Genomic DNA, 22,619 nt, shown 5'->3' on the forward strand with positions numbered 1-22,619 from the left:
TCCATTCTATAAGTAAGGAAAATAAAGATCAGAGAAGTTAAGAGTGGGGCCCATTCTTAACTGTGCATTGGAAATCCCGGATGCCTGGTCTGCACCCACACCCTCCAGGATTCCGATCTAATTGATCTGGGATGTGGCATTGGTACTGGGATTTAGTAAAAGGACTCTGATGATTCCAGCCGATGGCCAAGGCTGGGAACCACTGGGCTAAACGAATGACTCCAAGTCATTCTGCTACCATGAACACCTGGCCCAGATCTATCTTATTTCAAAGTCCCCCCTAAGGTGTTGGTGGATGAGGAAACTCCTATACTTCTACCCAGTAAGTGTCTCCCCGTTCATCACTGCTAACTGCATTCTAGCTTTGTTGGGACAGCAATATGTCTAGGGAATAAGTCATGTTTGTCTAATCAGATCATGTAAGCCCATTCCCTATTGTCAGTGGTTGGTCTAAAAGTAGGGACACAACACCATTATGACCAATGAGATGTAAAGGAATTTTGCTGGGAATTTCTGGGAAAGACATTTTTCCAAGAAAGAGACATTTTTCCAAGAAAGAAAGAGACACTTGAAGGGAAGCCCCTTCATACCATGTTTTGCTTGCTTCCAGCACAGATTCCATCAGAAGCAAATGTGATGTCTGGAGCTGTGGTGGTCATATTGTGTCAGTGAAATGAGGCATCATCATGTGCTGAAGACAACAAAGAGGAGGGCCGGGAAGAGTCTAGGACCTTGACCAATCCTAGGACCATCCTCCTCCTGGAGTATCCTTCGGTTAAAGCACTTTAGTTGGGTGTTTGGTACTTGCACTGAACTATCCTGATTGATTGTCTAAGCAGGTGAGAGGTTATCTGACGTCTTTGATGCTTTCAGTAGGTTCTGCATGACACACAATGTGGCTGTAGACTCATCCGAAGTCTAGGAAGTGCAAGAAAATAGAGAAATCAGAGGACCTGAGTTGAACTCTGATTCTCCACCTCCTCCCTGTGCCTGTATGAATTTAGGCACACCACAAGCCTTTCTGAGACTCACCTTCCACATCTGCAAAATAGGGGTGATGGCCCCAACATATGAACTATTACTGAGTTTGGTGTATGCTCAAATGAGGTGATGTGTGTCCACACATCTTCTGACATCCTTATAAATGACAGAGACTGTTAACTGACTCCATCTGCTTTGACTTTGGGTTAATTTTCTCTCTCTCTCTCTCTCTGTGTGTATGAGATGGAGAGAGAGTTTTAAATAGATTCACCTTCATAGGTATGTCCCTTAGGGGGGTAAATGATCAAATCTGTTGCTGCTCTGGGAACCCAAAGCAACCCTAATTGAGGTAATAATTCTATCTCCTTGCCCCAAACCCCTCTCACATTCAATCAAATCCTATCAATTTTGCTTCCTAAAGAGTTCTCAGATCTCTGCCTTCCCCCACCTCTACCCTCGCTACCTGGATTCAGACCTCATTGTCTCTTGCTTAGAATATTGCACCAGCCGTTGGTCTCCCACCTCCATTCTGGAACCTTCACAAGAGAATCCTTTCGAACACACAGGTGGGGCTGTGTCATTCTGGGGCCCGCCCTCAATGCATCCCCATTTCTTGTGTTAATGTTCACACCTGTTCACCTGCCTTTTTCTCTGTCTAAAAGGCAGGGTCTTTGCCTCCCTGGCCATCAGCACTGGGCCTGGTGTACACAGAATGCTCCACAAATTTTGGTTGGAAGGAAAGAGCAGCCTGGGCTTCAAGACTCAGGAAGATCATTAAGACATCGTTTTGTGTCTCCCAAGGACAGCCTTGAATTAACAAATCTGAGTCACCAATGCTTCACTGCATGTAGACACTTTATTGAAAGTTAGTGGCTATTTTAGAGAATAAGATCCCCTTGGTGGCAGCCTGAGGGGGGGTTGCCAGGCTGGGCAGGAGGGTCTTAAGAGATGGTCACTTGCTGTAGCTCTTGGAGCCTGGCTCTCCCACCAGCCCAGAGTTAACTGGCCCGTCGTCCTCTTCACTCTCTGCTGACAGCCCGTGCTTGGCTTCATCTGAAATAGAAGGGGCAAGGCTGGTCTATTCAGATCAGGACTCCTCCCTTGTCTCTTCCACCTTGGCCCTAAGAGACCCCAGCCTCTGATGTGCCTTCCCTACGAATGCTCAACAGAGGGGCATTTCCAGGGGGCGGGCACCAGATTCATCACCAGGCTCTCGGGTCATGCTAAGGGTACAACAGGACCCGGGTTCAACAGAGAGCCCCGTGGCCTTGGTGGCTAAATGCAGCTTTGCGGGGCTAAAACATGGTGGGCAAGATCACATTCCTGCTGCATGTTGCACCCCTATCTCTTGCTGCATGAAGAAATCATGTCATTCTGAAAACTTTCAGCCCCACCATCCACCTCCCCGGGAGGCCTTCTCAGATCCTCCCTCCACTGGGCTCCCACTGGCCTGGGCACAGACTTCCATCGCGGGGTGGGGACAGCTGAGGGCTAATCGCTGGGTTATGTTTCTCACTCCCCCCCTCTCTTGGAAGCTTCTTAAGGGCATTGCATTTATTCTGTATTCCCAGTGCCCTCATTATGATTCAGTTTCTCTCCTTAATGCCTGCTCAGCTGGAAGTGCTCTTCAGGGGTAAGAAGTGATAATTTCCACTTCTCCCCTGGTTAGAAATCCCACCCCTGGACCCCTGGTGTCCTGGCCCTGTGCCTCTCTCTCTGACGTCCCCCATCAGAACAGGAGGCCCCCCAGACTGGGAGCTCCTCATGGAGAAGGGCCGTGTAGACAGCACTCCATGACTCAGTGGCTCCATGCGCTTAACCCAGGTCTGCCGCACAGGGGGCTCGGCAGATGCTGGGGAGGAACCGCTTGCCTGCCCTCTGCCCAGCCCCCGCCCGCTCCCACTTCCCCACCTGCCGCTGCCGCCGCCGCCTTCAGAGACGGGATGTACTTGGACCAGAAGGAGCAGTCAGCGCTTTTGAGGCCCTGCCCGTTGGGGAGCAGGACGCTGAGCTCCTTGTAGTTCTCCCCGCCAGCCCGTGGGACGAAGTCAGGCCAGGGGGCTGCAAACTCAGGGGCTTTCCTAGAGAACTCGTGCGGGTAGTTGGGATTCCTGGGAAAATGACAGGAAAGAAACATCCGTGAGGGAAACATGGTTTTCCTTTTATCGCTTGGGATCCCTTTTCACTTGCACTTGGTGTTCGAGGACCAAGTCCCGAATCTTCAGGTGTCAAAGCAGGGTTTGGACCTGCCCGATCCGATTTCCATGGCTGTGCTCTGATCTGCCACACGACAAATGATGGAAGGTGGAAAGGCCCGTGTCTGGAATGCTCACGAGGTCGCCATGCCCCCTTCTATCCTGGTGTCCTTCTATCTGGACACCGCAGCCAGTCCCTGGAGTGGATCCATTTGTCCAAGGCCTGGGCAGGAGGGTGGGCCCCAAGCCAGGCCAACTTGTCTGCTCCCCGTAAGCCATCTTCCTTATGAAGGGGAGGTCAGGCCTTGTCACACTCAGCCACCTCTCCACACCTGCCACCAGGCCCACCGCCCAGCCCCCTTGACCTCCTGATAATTGGCCAAACACGGTGTGTTTCTCGTCCCTTCCACCCGAGGGTGCCTTTGCTGGTACGCTCCTCTCCTGGGCGCCTTCTACTGGTCGGCACCTTGTGTCTGAATATCCTGTTGTCCTTCAAGGCCCAGCTTCCATGTCACTTCCTCAGAGAAACCTTTTCTAAATCTGAATTAAAAGAAATGTCTTTCTGCTCAATTCCTATAATGAACTAGATAAAGTTCTACTTTGCCCTGCTTTTAATTATGGTTGGGTTAATTATGGTTGGGTTTTGTGTTTCTGTCAGTAGGTTATGGATGAAACACGACTTTTTTCCCCTCATTTTATTTTATTTTTTAATTTTTTAAAATTTAAAGCCAATTAATTAACATACAATGTATTATTTGTTTCAGGGGTACAGGTCTGTGATTCATCAGTCTTATAGAATACCCAGTGCTCATTACAACACATACCCCAATGTCCATCACCCAGTTATCCCATTCCCCCCACCCTCCTCCCCTCCAGCAACCTCCAGTTTGTTTCCTAAGATTAAGAGTCTCTTATGGTTTGTCTCCTTCACTGGTTTCATCTTGTTTCTTTTTTTTTTTTTCACTCTTCCCCTATGATCCTCTGCCTTGTTTCTTAAATTCCACATGACTTTTTTTTTTTACCTTCTACCTTTCCAGGGGCTTGAGTATCATGCTAGGTGACCAGCGAATGTCTGGCCAGGAGGTAAAAGGGGAACCAAGCTTGGAAGTGGGGACAGAGACTATGCCACCTGGGCTAGAATAGAGGTATGCAGGGATGCGGGGGTAGATAAGGAAGGGGCTGGAACATGTTAACTGAATTTGATCATCTAGGACCGTGGTTCTCAGCTTGAGGTGACTGTCCCTCCCAGGGGGCATCTGGTACCGTCTGAGACAGTTTGTTCTCACACCTGGGGTGAGGTGCTACTGGCATCTAGTGGGTGGAGACCAGAGAAGCTGCTAAACAGCTGGGGCTGCACAGGATGCCCTCACCACAAAGACTTACCTGCCCCCACGTCAGCGGTGCTAAGGTTCAGAAACCCTGATCTAGAGCCATCGAATGTGGCTCAGTAAGGGAGTGTGTGGTGGGAGCTTCCCTTCACCAAGATGAATCTACACAGAGGTAGTTTGGGCTAGAAGAGGGGGACTGAGACAGGGAGACCAGTAGCAGGTGACCGCAACATCTAGGGGGGATAAGGAGGGAGGCAGGCGTGATGGCAGCAGTGGGCCCACATGGTCCACTCACCCCGATCGGATGAAGTTCGAAAAGAACTGCATGATTTTCAGTGACAGGCCTTTCTCCTCCAGAGTAAACTGACCGTTGTAGGCAGGGTAGAAGGGAAGCCCAAAGGCATACTGAACATCTGCCAGCAAATCCAGGCTGAGAAGACACGCGGAAATAAGAAGAAGCAAAGGTTAAAGGAATAATAAACTTCTGGAAAAGTCAAAGGATCCAAAAACCAATATTCCTCCCCAAATGGGGACTTTTCTTTCTTTATGTTTAGGATTCTGGTTTAGTGCTTAGTTTGTTTAGTTGAGATCTGGTTTGGCCTTTCATTCAATGGCCCCCCCCTTGGAGCAGATCCACGACACATCTATTGGTTGAAATGTACCCAATGCCGAGCACTTACCTCTCCAGAAACAATGCCTGTGAGTAACTTTCCAAGAGAATGCTCTTTCGACCGCACTCTAACCAGGGTACTTACTGTGTCCATAGAACATCTTTCTGTTCAAAAGAGCCTGTATTTCAAGCCCTTCTCTGTGTTAGCCCTTGTTCATATGACTTAAGCTCTCACACCTGTTCAAGGATGACATTCATCCACTTAGCCACCCGTAGTCTGGTGCCCGGCACATCATTGCTGGTCAGTTAATATAATAATAATACACTGACCAGCAATGATGTGCCGGGCTAGGGGTAGTAGTAAGCAGGCAGGAAGGAATAAGGGTGTAGAGGCCAGACCAGTGGTTGGAGTGGACCGGGCTGGAGCTAGCACTGGGGAGACCAGCCCAGGGGTACCTGGGGCCATCGGGGTGAATGCTGGGACTGTCACAGTGGAAAAGCTGGAAGGGACTTCACAGCTGTGTAGTAAAGAATTCAACTTTTCCCAGAGAGAAGTCTGGCCTTTGCGCCCGGTGGTCATACCTTTGTTTAGGGCAGAGGCTCACCACATTGGATTTTCCATAAATGTGTTCGCACTCAACAGCCTTAGGGTGGGGGCTGGTCATGCCAAAAGACCATGTGACTTAGGGTCACACGGTATCAGTGGACCTGGAGACTGAGATTAACCATGGGCAATCAGTCATCCATCATGCCTATGCAACAGGACTCTAATAAAGCCTCTGACGGCCAAATTTGGGTGATTGGCTGGGGCTCCCTGGCTGGGCTACCCCATGTCGGCCGTCACACATCAGTGCTAACAGAGCAGCCCCCCGACTCCACACGGCGGGGACCGGGGGGCTCTGTGCTTGGAACCCTCCTGGGCTCTACACTGTGCCGCTCTTCCTCTGTCTGGTCTGAATCCACATCCTTTCCCTGTATCACTTTCACCATGAGACAGAAGCTTTCAGTGAGGTCTGTGAGTCTTTCTAGAGAATCATCAAGCCTGAGGGTGGTTTGGGGAAGCCCCTGAATTAGCACTTGCCACTAGCAGCGAGCATGGTCTTGTGTGGAGACGGCCCTCTCCAACCTTGTAGTTGGCCCCAACTTATTGCAAGAGCCAACTCTAATTCTACAGGTGAGGAAAACAAAGTCCAGAGAGGTTTCCTGACTTACCCAGAGACATGCAGTGAGTTGAACAGCGGAGAGGGATCAGGAGCGTGGCTAGCAGCGGGATCTAACAGAAGGCACCCAGCCCGGGGGCCCCCCACCCCCACTTCCAGGCTGGTGACCTCTGGCAATCTGTGTGGCCTCCCTGATTCCCTGCTTCATCATCTCTGGAGTAGTTACACAATTAAATACTGGCTTCCTAGGGTCGTCGTGAAGATCAGAGTAAGATGGTCAATGTAGCAGGTACTCAAAAGGTAAGGGGCGTGTTCTTTCTCATCCATCCTTCTACCTGCCGTGTAAGCAGCTGTCTTCAGGCTAACAGCAGCATCACAGGCCGCGGGCTCTCCAGCGGTTGTTCTCAGTGCCGGTATGACAGGTAGAGACACCCACTCCACGCATGTGCTGGGAAAGGGCTCGGGCTTGCTGGACTCCTGAGGGGCGCAGGGGCCGGAATTCCTCCCGGGACCATAAGCAATGATGGGTAGGTGCATACATGACTGTCGACAAGGCATAGAGGGAATGACCTGGAACTGAGTCACTCAGCTGAGTCAGCTCGGTCACTTACTGCTGGTGTAACCCTGGGTGAGTCACTTGACTTAGGTCACATCCTGAAACGCCAGGTTGAACCAGCCATGGCACGTGCAAGCCAGTGATAAGTGCTTTTCCAAGCGCCGGCTAGTATTGTGATCACGGCTCCACGCTGGGAGGTGTAGAAGGAACGGGAGACGGCGGGGGACAACAGGACTAATGGCATGAGGTTAGGAGGGGAATTTCGATCACGGACCGTGGCGTCCCCTGTGTCATGCACCCTGCACCCTTTTAGGGAAGGTTTAAACTCACAAAGGGGAGCGAGAAGTAGCAGTGACATCAACATTTACACCTCCTGGCCCCCAAGGAGCTGAGTCCCTTGTCCGGTGCCAGAAGTGCCCGTGGTCAAGCGCCGACAAGAGTCCAGAGCCTGTGCTGGGCAACGTGGCCCTGTTGGGAGCCAGCTCCACTCAGTCCCTGTTTCCACTTGCCATTTCCTGAGCAGCCGCGCTGTGCCAGGTACCCGGGCAGCCTTGGACCACCAACACTCGGGACCCGCCAAGGACAGAAATGGCATCACCCGTGTATTTCCCAGATGATGAGGCTTGAAAGGAGGCTGCCACATGCCTCCGACAAGGGAGAGCCAGGATCCGGAGCTGAGTCCCCCAGACCCCAAATCCTGCTCTCCGTCTACCTGTGGGCAGGGGCTGAGGATAGGTAAAAAAGTACCAATGACCCGGCTTCTCAATGATGTTGTAAGACTCAGAGGGAGAAGGAACACTGAGCAAAAAAAAAAACAAACCAAAAAACAGGAAGATGGAAGTCACAAGGGCAATAGAAATCAGCCCTCATGTACCTGCTCTGCGTAGCTGACAAGGCCCCTTCACCCCGGTTATCCCCAGGCCCCTGAGAGTAGACGTTCTTGGAGTAATTTGTAGAGTGTTTATACTGGAGGAAAGTAGGCTCCGAGAGGCCATTTTCTTGCCAAGGCCCCACACTGGGAAGCGACACCAGACTCCCGCGGGGTCTGTGATCCCAAGGCCGGCGGAGCCCCTGGCCTCACCACACACCGTCGGGGGCTGCCCGCTCGGTGTGAGCTATAGAGCAACCAGGGCAGCCTGGCCTCCAAAGGGGACGCCCTGTGCCCTCCGCTGTGCCACCAGGCCTTGCTCCTCGCCCTGCGGTGCGGAGGACGGAAGCGGCTGCTTCTCAGAGGCCCTTCAGGGAAAGTGGCCGGATGAGTTTTCCACCGCTGCCCTAAGAAATGACCACAAAACGGCTCAAATCAACACACACGCCCTATCTCACAGTTTCTGGAGTTCGAAGGCCCAGCACGAGTCTCCCTGGGCTAAAATGGAGGCGTTGTTCCTTCTGGAGGCTCTGAGGGAGAAGCCGCCTCCTCTGCACTGGTTGTGACAGAATTTGGTTCCTTGAGGGAGGACCCAGGTTCCTGTTTTCTCCCTGGCTGTGAGCGGAGGGCCACTCCCAGCTCCTGGAAGCCACCGTTGATGGCTCCCTTCCTCTGCCCTCAAACAAGCATGCCATCTCCGACATACTCCTCTCCCTCCCTCTGGCGCTTTGAAGGACTCGTGTCCTCTCATTGGGCCCACCCGGATGATCCTGAATAATCCCCCATCTCGAGAGCCTTAACTGCATGTGCCAAGTCCCCGTGCCACGTAAGATACCAGTCACAGGTGCTGGGGATTAGGACACCGGCATACAGCGGGACCACTCTTCTGTCTACCACAGCGGCCTTGTGGTGTGGTGTGGTGTGGTGAACACAGAGTCCAAACCCTAGCTCGATCACCTAATATCTATGAAGGCTTGGACAAGGTGCATAATCTTTCCGGGCCTCAGTGTTCTCATCTGTAATGTGGTGACACAATCATGCTTCCAAACCGCGAGTGAGGGGTAGCAATAAAATATTTCAAACCTCTTGCTCAGTTTCTGGCTCATACACTCATTCCTTTTTCCTCTTTACCTGTGAGAGACACCTGAAAATTAATCTGAGAGTTCCATTGTAGGGTTCCTGAGGGCCATGAGTTATATGGGAAACAGCGTGGCACTGTATATCAACACTCTCGGGAGAGCCCTCCTAGCTTTTCTCATGTTCTCAAGAAGATCTGTGCCAACGGTGGTCTGGTTAATAACATCATTCTGGGGCACCTGGGTGGCTCAGCAGGTTAAGCGGCTGACTCTTTGATTTTGGCTCAGGTCATGATCTCAGGGTTGTGTGATCGAGCCCCATGTTGGTCTCGCCACTGGGTGGGGAGTCTACTTGAGATTCTCTCTCTCCCTCTCCCTCTGTCCTTACCCCCCTCAAAAAAAATTAAATAAATAAAAGAGTTGCCTTGTGCCAATTTCCATGGTGTAAGTACTCCTACCACAGAGAATTTCAAACTACCAAGGTGACATCACGGAGCTTGGGGTTTGGGGGAAAGGTGGCTCTTGTGAAAGGGTGCAGGCCATCTCCCTCCAGCTGTCACAGAGACCCCAGCAGGTCTGTCTGAGACCCAGCAAGTCATGGAGCACTGCTTTTGGGAAAAGACCTGGCCTTCCAGCCTATCCGATCTGTTTAATTTGAGAGCCTGTTGTGTATGAAGACTTCTGCTTTGTTTTTCCTTAGCGGGGCTGATCTTTATCAGGATGCTGGAGTTATTTCGAGCAGTTTAAGGCAGACATCTGGAGGAAGGGCAGCCCGTGGGAGCCAGAGAAGCGGGCATTTGGGATCAGAGGACCCTGGGCCCTGGCTGAGAGTCCCAGGACTCTCTGGAAGGAGAAGAGTGTATCCGGATCCGTGTCAGCAGAGGGAGACGAGGAAGAACACTCCAGGGACGGACAAGGTACAAGGAGAATCTTGCTAGTGGGTTGGCCACCGTGCTGGCAGGTTGGGGGCTGACAGTTCACACTTATGGATCTGGCTTCTTTGTCTTGTGCTGGGTGTGATCACATACACCCACCCTGCAGTGGTCGCGTGGGCACGTGGGCAAGCTGGTGTCACTTAGCTTTTAGTTGTCAGTTGTTGTCTTTGGTAAGCATACTGCAGTCAACCTTTCCCTCATCTGACAGTTACTCGTCCCAGGCTCAGGCCGGGTCTGGATCTCCTCATTGTCACTTGTGGGCGTGGGGACGAGGAGAGCTCCCTGCCTGAGCCGCCTGCCCTGGACTCCAGCCCCGCTTCCACCGTTGCCTTTCTGAGCCTTGGTTTTCCCATCTGTACACTGGGTCTGATCATCTCTGTTCAGCCTTCCACATAGCATCCCTGGACGCTCCCAGACTGTAGTGGATGGAAATCCCTCTAAAAATGACAAACTGCCATCCAAGGAAGGACTATGGTCGCTGATGTTGGCGATGCTACCTTGAGCCAGAGTATGGCAGGAACTGACCGGCCACACGTCTCGGGGATGACTCTGCCTGTGTGTGTGTGTGTGTGTGTGTGTGTGTGTGTGTGTGTGTGTGGATGGGGGCACAATGCCAGACGTCAGAACAAGAGCTAACTCAGGCCCATTAGCCCCCTGCCCGCTGCGTGCGGTGCTCTGAGCAGGGGCTGGGGAGAAAGGAGGCGTAAGTCAGCCATCTGGGGCGGCTCTCGGTCTCACAGGAAATGCAGGAAGCTGACATTTTTAAAAGATGTTGTGAGATGGAGGATAGCTAGATAGCAGATGCTGAGATTATTTGCAACGCCTCACAAGAAGAGAGGGAGAAGCGATGGCGCTTGTCTCAGGCAAGGGCATTGAGAGGAGCTTTTGGAAAGTCAGAGAAAGGAAATCCTCTCTGGGTTGACTTGTGCCTTGAAAGACAAGTAGGGGTTTAGTGAGGGGGCGAGGGTGGGGAAGGGCCTTGTGAGCGGGGATGCTGCTCTAACAGGTAGCAGAGGCCCCAAAGCGCTGGGTGCTCCCCTCTATTGGACTGAGAAGTGCATCGCGCCCAAAAGTGAAATTGGGATTTTCCTCGTCCAGGAAAACGGATAGGTCCTTCAGGCTCTGGTTTTGTGGAAGGTGTGAGAACTGAGGCCAGAAGAATTGAAGGCCACATCTTCAAGGAGATGGGGGCAGGGCATGAAGGGCTTCTAAGCAAGCAAGCTGCAAGCTGTGTTTCTTCTAGAATCATCCCTGGAGCGGTGTGGGGAGAAAGGCTTGAACTGAGAAATCACGGGCTTGCTGCATTTGTCCAGGAGAGACAGAAGCCTGGTTCTGCTTATGTCATGCTCCCCAACCTTTCCACTGGGCCATTCTCATCATCTTGTGTCCCGCTGGCGTGCACTGCAGGGAGGCCAGGCCCGCATTCTGGCCAGCCACAAGCCGCCTTTCAGAGATGAGTCTCAGTGCAAGCTCCTGACTTGATCTCCACCACCTGCACGTCAGTCATGGCCCTCTGGGGCTGATTAGGGAGCACAATGACCCACGCAGTGTCCCCAGAGGGAATGACCTCAGTGGGGCTCCCCTCAAGGTGAGGAGGGCCAGTGGGGAGGTCGTTCTTACACTGACCATGGGTTGAAGAGGCTTGTGCTCTGGAGAGGACAGCCCATCTGATCGACTGATTTCAGAGCCTGTTGTTCCAGAGATTTCTATCCCTGTTGTTCTGTCTGCAGGAGGAAGTTTGCTGACCTCATCCCCATAAAATATACTCCCTTTCTTATCTCTAGCAGGCATCTCTAAATAACTTCCTCCAACGGAAATTCAGGAACAAGGAGGAATGGAAATCCTTCTGCTTCCCAGCTGCCCCCCCACTTTTTTTTTTCTTGAGGGGTTGAGGCAACGTTAACTAACTTACAAATAGAAGCCTGTAAGTGTGCTTCTCTTTGGGCAAATCTAATACACAAAATTTCAGATTTTGCCTGTGAATTATCAGGAGGCAATTATATGCTTTACAAATGGCTTTTGTTTTGCCAAAAGATTCACTATGCAATCCTTTAAAAACAGAGCTCCCAGATTTACTTTAAATGACACAATCCCATCCTGAGCCCCTGCATATTTTCACAGTCCTGAAAGCCCAGCAAAGCTGGTGAGACTGGTTTGTTTGTGGTTCAGCCAAAGCTTTTGGCGGACCTGGTGCATTAACCTGGACATTTTGTTTTAAAATTTTTTTTAAGTAAACTCTACGCCCAATGTGGGGCTCAAACTCACGACCCCGAGATCAAGAGTCCCATGCTTTACTCTTTGAGCCAACCAGGCGCCCCATTACCTGGACATTTTATTCCCCGCATAATGCATAATGACCACTGTTCAGAAAAGGCTGAATTTTCTTGGCCCGGTGCATCCATTCCCACCAGGAAGTTATGTGTTTACCAAGAGCCAACTATGTTTGCGTCAAACCTGTTGATGCGAGCTGTATTTGTCACTGTAATTATAGAACTTAATTAAATTAATTAAATATCACGTGGATACCCCACTTTCAAGAAACCAAAGCTGGAAATCATAGGCCGTGCATTATGTTCATGATTTTGCAAGAATTTCAAAGGGAGCATTTTCTGACTCAAGCCTCTGACCCTGCACTGACAGACTCGCAGATGAATGCACGTTTCCGTGCACACAGAGAAGTTAACATGTTTAAGTTTAATCTATCTACCTTATTCATTTCTCATGAGTTCCCGTCTTAATCAACTTTTCTGAGGAGCCAACTGATCATCACACTGGATAACAGGATTTCTATTCTTCATTCTTTTAAAAATCCCACCTGATTTTCAGTGAGCTGTGTTTTGAGTGGGAAAGAAAAGACCCATGTGCCTTCTCTATCACATGTCTTTTTAAAAATTCCAATGCCTTTCCATCATACTCAGAAAAAATACTCTCTTTGCTTGCCACAGCTTACAAACTCCTATGTGTTTTCCCCCACATCTCCCCCTCTTCTCTAGACCCCAGCTCCCTGGCCTCCTTCTTTATCCTCAAACATGTCAAGCCTTTTCTCTTTCTCCTTCGTAGGGCAGTTTTCTGAACTTACTCTGCTTACTGTGTGTGTTCAGTCTGTTCTTTGTACCCTGTCCCTAGATGGTTGTCATTTCCACCCCCTCACATAATGTTAATCCTAAGAAGACAGCCTCTCTCTGTCCATCGCTAGGATCTGGGGCAGAGAAGGCAGCAGGGAAATATTTGTTGAATCCATGTTGGAAGGGACACATGGCACATGTCCTTATATATCACCAGGTTGGAGTGGTCAGTTTTAGAAAGTGATTCACCTCCATCTTTACTGGTAAATAATCTTGTTAATCACACAGGATGTAGCCAGGCCAATGGACCCAACTCAAGAATCCAACCACTTAATATTTTCTTTGGTTTGCTACTTCCAACAAACTCCACGAGACAGTCAACAAAAGATAATATTTTGAATCTGGAATGTTAAAGGCCCCTGGAATACACACATGTCTAGAATGCAAATGTAGTGATGTACAAAATGTCTTGAGTCTAGAATTTATGGCTTTGTTTTCCAGGGTTGGGACAACTTATAAAGGAAGAACATTACTGCTTCTTAAGTCATTTTGAAATTTTTTTTCTTCTCAGAGCCTTATTTTTCAGAAGCAAAAGTAACCTTAATACTGAACATCTAGAATATGCCAGGTTTTTAACATACATTGACTTGATTAAAATAGATGTAACTATACCCATTTTATAGGTGGGTAAACAGAAAAATCTTGTTCAGATGCAGGCAGTTAATGAATGGAAGAGATGGAATTAAAACCCCAGTTGATTTAACTTCAAAGGGTGAGTTCTTCCATTATGCTGAGCTGCTTCTCCCCAAATCAAAGAATTATTCAGCATCCTATACGGATGTGTCATCCCAAGAGCCCTACCCCACCCCCATTCAAAGGGAAGTCAAGACCCATCCCTCTGAACTGTCTTCTGCACTGTTGAAATGTGGGAATGATATCTCAGGACTCTGAGACCAAGACTTTGAAATAAGGCCCCGACTGTACCACATAATTCAAGCACGACAGACCACACACAGCCCCACAGTGAATTTCCATGGAAACTATGAACTGGCACCAGTGAGCTTACGATGAAGGGCCCCCATATGCCCTCTGAAGTGGCCACAGCTCCTCTTTCAGTGGCTGGTACCCAGAAACCACCTCCTTTGTGGTTGTTTTCTTGGGACCTATTCATCTGCAATGTGGATTCTTCCAGAATAACCCATGAAACAGTGTTGGAAGTCACCTCATGAACGCTGGCTTTATGCGGGGCAGTTAGCTGGGCGGTCTGCACGCACTGCCTTATTTAATCCTGACACACTCCTACAGCTGTGTTATTATTAGCTCCATCACACAAATGAGGAAGTGGAAGCTTCGAGAGGTTGTCACCTGCCCAGAGGCATGCATAAGTGGTGCACCTAGGTAGAGCCATCTAAGGACAGGCGACGTCAGAGAATAAATCAATGTCCCCTCCCACACTTGCTGGGACCTGACTCGCAGGAGAGGGTTGGGGGGCGCTCCCCCAGACCCGGGCTGGCCACAGGGTCTGGGAGTCCTTTGGCCACGGGCTGCAGAGAACGGAGTGAGTGCTCTTCCTGAGAAGACACTGGGACCAGTGTGTCCTTCAGAAGGGGCTGGTTCAAGAGAAGGACGTCAACTGAGAATCCACAGGATGGCAAAGCAGGAGACTGGCAGGGATCGAGGAGTCCTACCTGCATTCAGGAGGTGGCGCCTAGAGACAGAGCAGGGAAGCCATCCTAGAGATTCCCCTTGGCCTTCAACTTGGGAGGGGACAGCAGGCCAAGGCCCTGCCCGTATGAACATGGGAGAGAGGCTTGTCAGCCTTCCAGGCCAGCTCGGTAACAGAGCACCAGCCACGCTCTGTTCCCGTGGTGCATTCACTGTCTGCCCGAATGGGCTCCCGTGGGGCCAGGGGCAACGTCTGTGGGCAGAGGGGTCCTGCACTGATCAAGGACGAGTCTGGGAAAGGGGCTGCCTCTTCCCTTCAGGTGCTGTCAGTAATAATCCCCGTTTCAGTGGAGTCCACCTGTGGTTCTCCACAGAGGGCGATTTTGCCCCCCGGGGGACACTGGCCATGTCTGGAGACATTTTTGGTTGTTCCAACGATGGAGGTGCTTTTGGTATTGAGTGAGGGAGGCCGGGGATGCTGCTAAACACCATACATGATGCACAGGACAGCCTGTCACAACAAACAATTAGCCAGCCTAAAATGTCAGTAGCACCAAGTTGAGAAGGCCTGGATTATAGTCATCAGCGAAAATCCCTCTTCCTGAAACAGAGGGCTACAGATAGTAACCATGGACGAAACTGGCCCCAAATCTCCCCAGTGAGCAGAGCGGAGCAAGAGAAAGCTGGTAAGTTTTAGCCTCATGTTAGTAGCCTTGGAAACCAAAGCTGCCAGGTACTATAGGCAGACAACCACACACAACCACACACACAACCACACACAACCACACACAACCACACACACACACACACACACATCTCAGATGCAGGCACTGTTCCCCCAAATCCTTCTAGCCACACTGTGGGACAAGAGCTGTGACTTTCCCCGTGTATAGGTGAGGATGCATTGAGGCTCAGAGAGGTTGAGCAACTTGCCTAAGGTCACACAGTTAGTGAGTGGACTTAGCCATGGCAAACACTCAAGCTTTGGGTTGAAGGGTCCAATCGAAGAAAAACTGGAGCAAGGGCAAGTGACAGGGTTTGGGTCTAGACTGCCAGTGGCTGGCTCTTTACATCGGGCTTAAATGAAGGAGTCAGATGAAATCAATTTCCATAGTCTATGATTCTTTGAATCTAAATCTTAAAATGGAACCTTCTTCTCCCGCTGTAGATTTTAGTTTCTTTGCTCCTCCCCCACCCATGACACCTATTCCTTCCTCGCAGAGGCTGGCTCTCAAGTTCAGGGATGAAAATCTCCTCCGTAAACCAGGAGCCATTACAGAACCACGCTATGCTGTGATCAATTAACAGGAGTCTTGGGACAGTGGTAATGTATTGCGTCTTGTGCACTCGCTATGCCAGGAAAGCTAATCTATGCTCACAGAAATGGAGGTACAGGACAGATGGCTGAAAGCGTACGGCACGCACGTATATTTTAAGTCCGTAGGTTCGAGCCAGAAATAAATGAGAGGTGTGACAGCGCCAGGGCAGAGTGAGAGAGATGTCTTTTCAGGCAAAAAGGATACACTTGCCAGTGATTAACTGGGTTAGTTTCCGTGATTCATTCATTGATTTCAGCATCTACTCTGTGGGTGGCACCATCCCATGACTGTGGGGGGTGAGAGGACATAGACACAGAGGGTCATCAAGAATGCACTCTGAGGGGCCAGAAGAATGGGACGACCTCTGCGCTTCCTCTTTGTCAGACCTCATTCTGTGTGCAAATCCGTTATCACACTGACCCTCCGAAGCAGGTCCCGTTCGCATGGTGGGTGAAGAAATGGAGTCACCAAGGACGTTAAGTGACTTGCGTTGGGTTTCTGACCGAGTCAGTTGGCCCAGAGAGTCTGCATGACCAGGATACTTTCTGCCTCCGTACACACAGCAACAGCTCTGTCTGAGGAATGTATGGGTGCCTCTGAGTGTCTCTGTCCCCCCAAATGGTAGAATGTGACAGCTGGAAGTCACTTAGGGTGACTGGGCTCCTTGGGGTTCATACCTCTCTAACCTCCATAAACTCGATGCTTTACTGGGAGCTCAGGCTCCAAGGTACAGAGAATGGGTCCCACAGAGCCCAGGGAGGAATCTGTGCTCCTGACCTCTCCCACCTCCTTGTTTCCATTGTGCAGATGGCAAAACTGAGCCCCAAGGAGCCTATAGACCAGAGTGGAAAGGATTCATTCCTCACCTGTCAAATGAGGTGGTTGGAGCGGCTTCAACATGACTTCTTGAGCACCTACTACTCTGTGCCAGGAGGGTCCCCAGGCCCTGAGGCATGGTGACTATGAGGACCTAGGAGGCACTTTTGTGAGGGTCTGGCTTGTGAGTGTGGCTTCCTTGCGGGGGGGGGGGGGGTCCCTGGATCAGTACAGTGGAGCTCTGTCTGCGGAGCCCTGGAGGGGCATGAGGATGCTCTTCAGCAGCAGAGAAACCCAAACTGGCCATGCAAGAATGAGGATGTGGTTCAGAGTCTGTTGGAGGAGCCCACTCCCGTGGACTACCTCATGTTTAGGTCTGAAACAGACCCCTCTGGGCCCTTGACACTCAGGAGCCTCACCAGCAAGGCTGTTACTTTAGAGAGAAGGGCGATGCTATGGGTTGAATTGTGTCCCCTTAAAAAAGATATGCTGGAGACCTAACCTTGGGACCTCAGAATATGGCCTTCTTTAAAACTGGTGTCTTTGCAGGCATAACTAAGTCAAAATGAGGATGTAGGTTGGGCCTCAATCCAATATGACTGGTGTTGTGATAAAAAGGGGGAAATTTGGACCCAGACACACAGCGGGAAGGTGGCCATCTACAAGCCAAGCAATGCCTTAGGCTACCAGAAGCTAGGAGAATGGCCTGGAACAGATCCTTCCCTAGAGCCTCCAGAGGGAGCATGAGTCTGATGACACCTTGATTGACTTCTGGCCCCCGGAACTGTGAGACAATCCATTCCTGTTGTTATAAACCACCTGCGTGGGGGACGTTGCTAAGGCAGCCCCAGGAAACTAATACGGGTGGGATAAAAGCATTATTGATTCTGGCTAGAATCGCATGGATCCTTCCGTCTTGTTTTGCTTTGATCGTTCTTGTCCTCAGGGAGCAGATGCCTCTCTGGGTTCGCCACTGTATATTTTGGAGCCCAATGGCATGTGCACATGTTTTAAAGCTTTTGATGGACTTGCTGCAAGAGCATCAGACCTTCTGTTGTAATCTGTTCCTTAATAGGGAGGAAGGCAGAGAACCAGACTCCTGCCCTGGGCATGAATCCCGGGAGCCCTGGCATTTGGGAGACACGGCCAAGGCTTCTTCTACAAACAGCTTCCCATGCGGGGCCTCCCAACCATGGGTGCCCCTGGATGACGAGGGCTCCTTCCATCCTCACCCAAACCACCACTCTCTTCGTTGTCCTTTCTCTCCAAATGCCTTCTTACCAGAACCTTCAAGGGCCATTTATTTTCCTTCCTACAACATGGGGGCAGTTGCTTGAATCTAGGAAGTGGATCGGGTTGGAATTATAAATAGTTCTAAACAGAGAGACAGAAAGACTGCGTGGTGTAGTGGAAAGAGAGTTCAGGGGGCTCAGAGAGGGCAGGACTAAGTCACTGCTCTACAACGAACTGCCGCTCGTCCTTGGGGAAATCCCATGGAACTCCCTGAGCCTCAGACTCTTCTTCTGTAGAATAGCAATGACCATTTCAACCCTGCCAACCTCAACAGGATTCTGGATGTTTATGTGAAGTGTTATACAAGCTGCCTAATCTGTCGGGGGGACAAGGTACGTAACAGGTGCTTAGGGAATAGAGAACATCAGAAGGACTGTATCAGTTCCCTAGGGCTGTGGTCACAAACTACCACAAACTTGGTGGCTTAAAACAACAGATATTTACTGGCTCCCAATTCTGGGGGCCAGAAGCCCCAAATCAGTGTTATGAAGCCAAATATCAAGGTGTCAACAGAGACCTGCTTCCTCTGGAGGCCCTAGGGGAGAAGCCAGGTCTTGCTCCTGCAGCTCGTGTGGATTCTTGTCTGGAATCTGGTGGAATTGGGTGGTGAATTCTTCAGCTGCTGTTTCTCGGCTCATGGGTGCAGCAACCCCTCCAATTTCTGCCTCCCTGGTCACGTTGCCTCCTCCTGTTCTATGTACCTTTCCTGGCCTCTCTCTGGTAGAAACACTTGTGATTGCATTTAGGGCCCACCAGGATAATGCAGGATAATTTTCCCAGGTCAAGGTCTTTAACTTGATTATATCTGCAAAGCCCCATTTTCCTTAGAAGGTTGGGACCTGGGATCTTTCAGTGGCCATATTCAGCCCATTATATAGGGATGTTGCCAGTTATAATGAGAAGTTAGGTATGTTTGTAGGAGTTCCCTTGGTGTCATTGCAAAGAAACACAAGTGAAAGAATAATTTCTGCACCAGGTGTTATTAATGTCAAGGCTGTAAAGGGAAACTAGTGGCCTCATTTAGTGGATGAGGATACTGAGGGTCAGAGAGGCAAAGGAGCCTGCCCAACTCTGCATAGGTGGTGGGGCCGGACCTCCAGCTGTAAAGTTGACGTTCTTACGTCTCATCTCCCTGACCCCTGACCTTCTGTTATCTGAGAATCCTTAACCCGGAGGGCTGACCATCATCACAGCACATATTCTTCTGCCCTTGGTGGGGTATGAGCTCTTCCCCAAGAAGCTCCAACATGAAGTGGCTCATCTGTTGTGATTTATGGCAATCACACCGGATTATGTGGGAAGTTGCTGGCCCAGCCGGGAAGGGGCCTGGGGTTTTCTGACACGGGTGAGTGGCTCAGGACTGCAAGGTCATGACGAAGTAGAACACGTGACCCCACAGTCCTCCCCCAACACCCTGGGCATCCATGTGCCCGCTACCCTCCTGGCATCACTGTCCAGTGGGCGGATGTCAGATGTGTCCCCCGCCACCCAGCCTCTCTGCTCCCATTGTTCTTTATTTTTTAATCTTGTCCTTGGCTTCTGGAACACGCAGGGCTACACTCTGTGCCGTTCGTTGGTTGACCCTTCACTTCCCATGCGCTTTCTTTCACTTACTTATTATTTCTCGTTTCCATTGTGATTGTGATTTTGTACCTGAGACTTTTATTATAAAGTATATTGAACATATTTTGGAAGTAGGAATGGTATAGAGATTAGAGGTAATCCAAACTTTCCTTTTATCACAAAAAAAAAAAAAGTCAACAAAACAGCCTTTTATACTTCAGAAAGCCATTTTTTTAAGTGAAGCTAAGTGCTCAGGTTTTGGAGGCGTAAATATTCAGGATTAATAAAGAAACCTCCTCCCCCAAGCCAGGTCAATCCATTAAGAGAGCTAACGTTGGATTTCCAAAGTGCCTCCTCTATCTGCTATTTTGCTCGCCCTTCCAACAATACCGTGCGAGAAAGTGGCGATTACTGTTACACCCATGTTTCAGACACTAAATGACAAGTCCGATGTCACCGAGGCAGGACTTGAACCTCAGTCCTGCCCTCTGTCGTCGGCTTCCCTGAGGGTCACAGAACGGACACAGAGCCCTCCCAGACTCCCTTCACTTGCCAACACCCGCTGTGGCCACACGGCCACCTTACCTGCTGTGGCCATAGCTTTCGGGAGCATGGTACATGAAGACATTCCCTCGGGCCCTCCTTGCCCAGTGGCTGGCCATGTCGATTACGGGACAGGTGATAAAGTAGTCCCTGGTCACATGAGGACAGAGGAGGGAGTTTAGTTATGGGTCATTCTATAGATAACTGTGCCAGGGACATGCTTCTCCCAGGCCAGGGTCCCCTGGGCCACCAGCCGCCTCGGCACCAGCCTGCAGAGAGCACTCACGGGCATGCCTCTCGCCCAGCTGGCTCCACTGCTGGCAGCGTGTCCAGTCTGGTGTCTGGCCGGCAAGGTCACCCAAGGTCATACAAGGAACCCGTGGGGCAAGCATCTTCCCAGCACACTAATTTTAAAGACTTGGGAGCAAAACACGCTATAGTAAAATAAATACAATATACTATGGAGCAGAACACAAAAGGATTGTACATTTCGAAAGAAGGCAGAGGAAATATCCTCAAGGGTATTTCATGCATATGATACATTTAGACCAGTGGCTCTCAGCTGGGGACACGCCCACCCCCCAGGGGACATTTGACAATGTCTGGGGGATGTTCCCATTGTCACAGCTGGAGACGAAAAGGTTCTGACTGGCATCTAGTGAGCAGGGGCCTGGAATGCTGCTGAACAGCCTATGACGCCTGGGACGGACCCCTCAGCGAGGAATTATCCACTGGAAATGCCATAGCGAGGAGGTTGAGAACCCTGTTCTACATTCCCAAAGCTTCCCATTTGTTCCCCCTCTGGGGTGATGGGAACATGTTTGAGAAGCATCAGCTTGCAATGGTGGGGTCGTGCGTGGGCTGGTGCTCAAGCTGCGCACTAGAAGAAGCACCAGGCCCAGTCAGAACCAGACAGACCTCAGGCGGCCTGGAGCCCAGCGGGTTTTGAATCCCAGTCAGCGGTCCTTGCATCTCCTTGACCCTCCCTCTCCTCATCTGAGAAATGGGACCCATGGGGCCCACGCCGTAAGGATATTGTAACAACGGAGGCTGGTAACAGCCATGAAAGTCTCTCAGTGCAGAGGGTCTGTCTACCCCTGTTTTCTGGCTGTTGAGATGAACTCTTTTGTTGAGTCTGCAGGGCAGCTGGAGTGTTTCTAGGAAAGGCTCTAAGGGGGGGTGGGACCAGCCACTGGGGTCCGACAGGGCACATAAGGCAGCCATGCTCCATCGCATGAAGAAGAGAGGTGGTGAGCAGGACCGGGCTGGAATCAGACCTACGGGAAAGAGTCACACCGCGGCAGCCAGGTGGAGGGGTGCTGCCAAGGAGAGGCAGGGAGGCCACGGCCTGAGCCTGGCCGGGAGGCAATGAGGGCCCGAGCTAAGGGGGAACTGGAGTCTGCCTCCTCAGTGAGGCCTTCCTTCGTTACCTGCCCTCCCTCACACTTCAGCTCTTGCCCCCAGGGCACAGATGCCTTCCCAGCCAGCTGGAGGCCAAGTTGGGGCCAGAATGTAGGTTTCTGAACTTCAGCCTTGAGCTTTTTCAACACCCAGTCCTGACTGGGTGATGAGCCTCTCAGGGTCCAGAACTGGGACATCTGTGAGCTCTTAGAGTCCAGTCTGGGGCTGGGCCTCTAGGAACGGCTCTTGGCTACATGGTTGAAAAGAGCTTTCCAGTACAGGGAAAATTAAAGCCTTTCTGGGCCCCAAGATCCCAGTGGGCGGGACCATGTTTTATTCTGAGCTAGTGACTCTGTGATTGGAAACCACAGACTCCCCGGGTGGGGAGACCACAGCGGGCAGGGGGTCTCAACACCCGTCAAGCTGTCCCTTCGCAGCACAGGCCGGGGCGCCTCCGTGACCCCGCGCGGCTCACCGGGTGGCGTTCTCCAGGGCCCGGGAGAAGGAGGCGTACTCGTCGGCCGAGTGCTGCACGGAGTAGTACCACGTAGCTGCCGCCTGCACGCCGGCGTCCGCGTCCTCACCGCCCAGCGAGTTCTGCAGCGCCTGGTAGAAGGCTGTTTTACTACTGGTCCGGCCTTGACTTTCCTCAAATTGCTTTAAAAAGAGACAGGGAGATGCCCAGTCAGCTTCTGGAAGGCTGGAGTCAGTCTCCCAAAAACCCTTGCTCTAGAAGTTTCTCCCTGGGAATCGGTGGGACGTGGTGCCGCCCGGGTTCGAATCCCAGCTCCACTTGTCCTAGCCGTGTGACCCTCCACAGGTGGTGCGGCCCCTCCGTGTCTGCCTCTGCCTGCCTGAAAACAGACACAACGGAGCGTCCTCCGCGTGGGGTCGCGGTGAGGACCAAAAGGGTTAACACGCGAAGTGCTCAAAGTGGTGCCTGGTACTCAGTAAGTGCTCAATAAATGCGAGCCATTGTGGCTGGTACAGGCCACCCTGTGCTTGAGCCCCTTGCTCCCTCAGCCGGCCTGTCATCTGGTTTTGTTAAGAGAGCTATCTCCAGTTTCATCCACCGACTGGATCCATCAACAGACGAATGCTTCCTGCCCACGTTTACACTGATGAACATCCTCTCCGTCCGCGGCCAACTGCGTGCCGGGCCTGGGAAGGAGCCGGGCGCAGGCTGTCGGAGCTCCCTGCTCTCACGGGCCTCACGTTCTGGTGGGTGGAGGGGAAGGAAGCGAA

The 22,619-nt window shown here is 51.2% G+C and overlaps 1 protein-coding gene across 1 annotated transcript in view; it reads right to left on the reverse strand.

Moving 5' to 3' along the window:
* Nucleotides 1-1,818: 1,818 nt before the first annotated feature.
* LOC144381695 (thyroglobulin-like) overlaps nucleotides 1,819-22,619 on the reverse strand; it is a 38,264-nt gene continuing 17,463 nt past the window's right edge. The window contains exons 4-8 of the mRNA XM_078071656.1: nucleotides 21,850-22,031; nucleotides 20,016-20,123; nucleotides 4,800-4,934; nucleotides 2,893-3,092; nucleotides 1,819-2,034 (exon numbers count right to left, since the gene is read on the reverse strand). Of these exons, the coding sequence (XP_077927782.1) occupies nucleotides 1,934-2,034; nucleotides 2,893-3,092; nucleotides 4,800-4,934; nucleotides 20,016-20,123; nucleotides 21,850-22,031 (726 nt within the window). The 3' untranslated portion in view covers nucleotides 1,819-1,933. The remainder of the gene's footprint in view (nucleotides 2,035-2,892; nucleotides 3,093-4,799; nucleotides 4,935-20,015; nucleotides 20,124-21,849; nucleotides 22,032-22,619) is intronic.

The sequence above is a fragment of the Halichoerus grypus genome, chromosome 5 (genome assembly GCF_964656455.1).
Source record: "Halichoerus grypus chromosome 5, mHalGry1.hap1.1, whole genome shotgun sequence".
NCBI lineage: Eukaryota > Metazoa > Chordata > Mammalia > Carnivora > Phocidae > Halichoerus > Halichoerus grypus.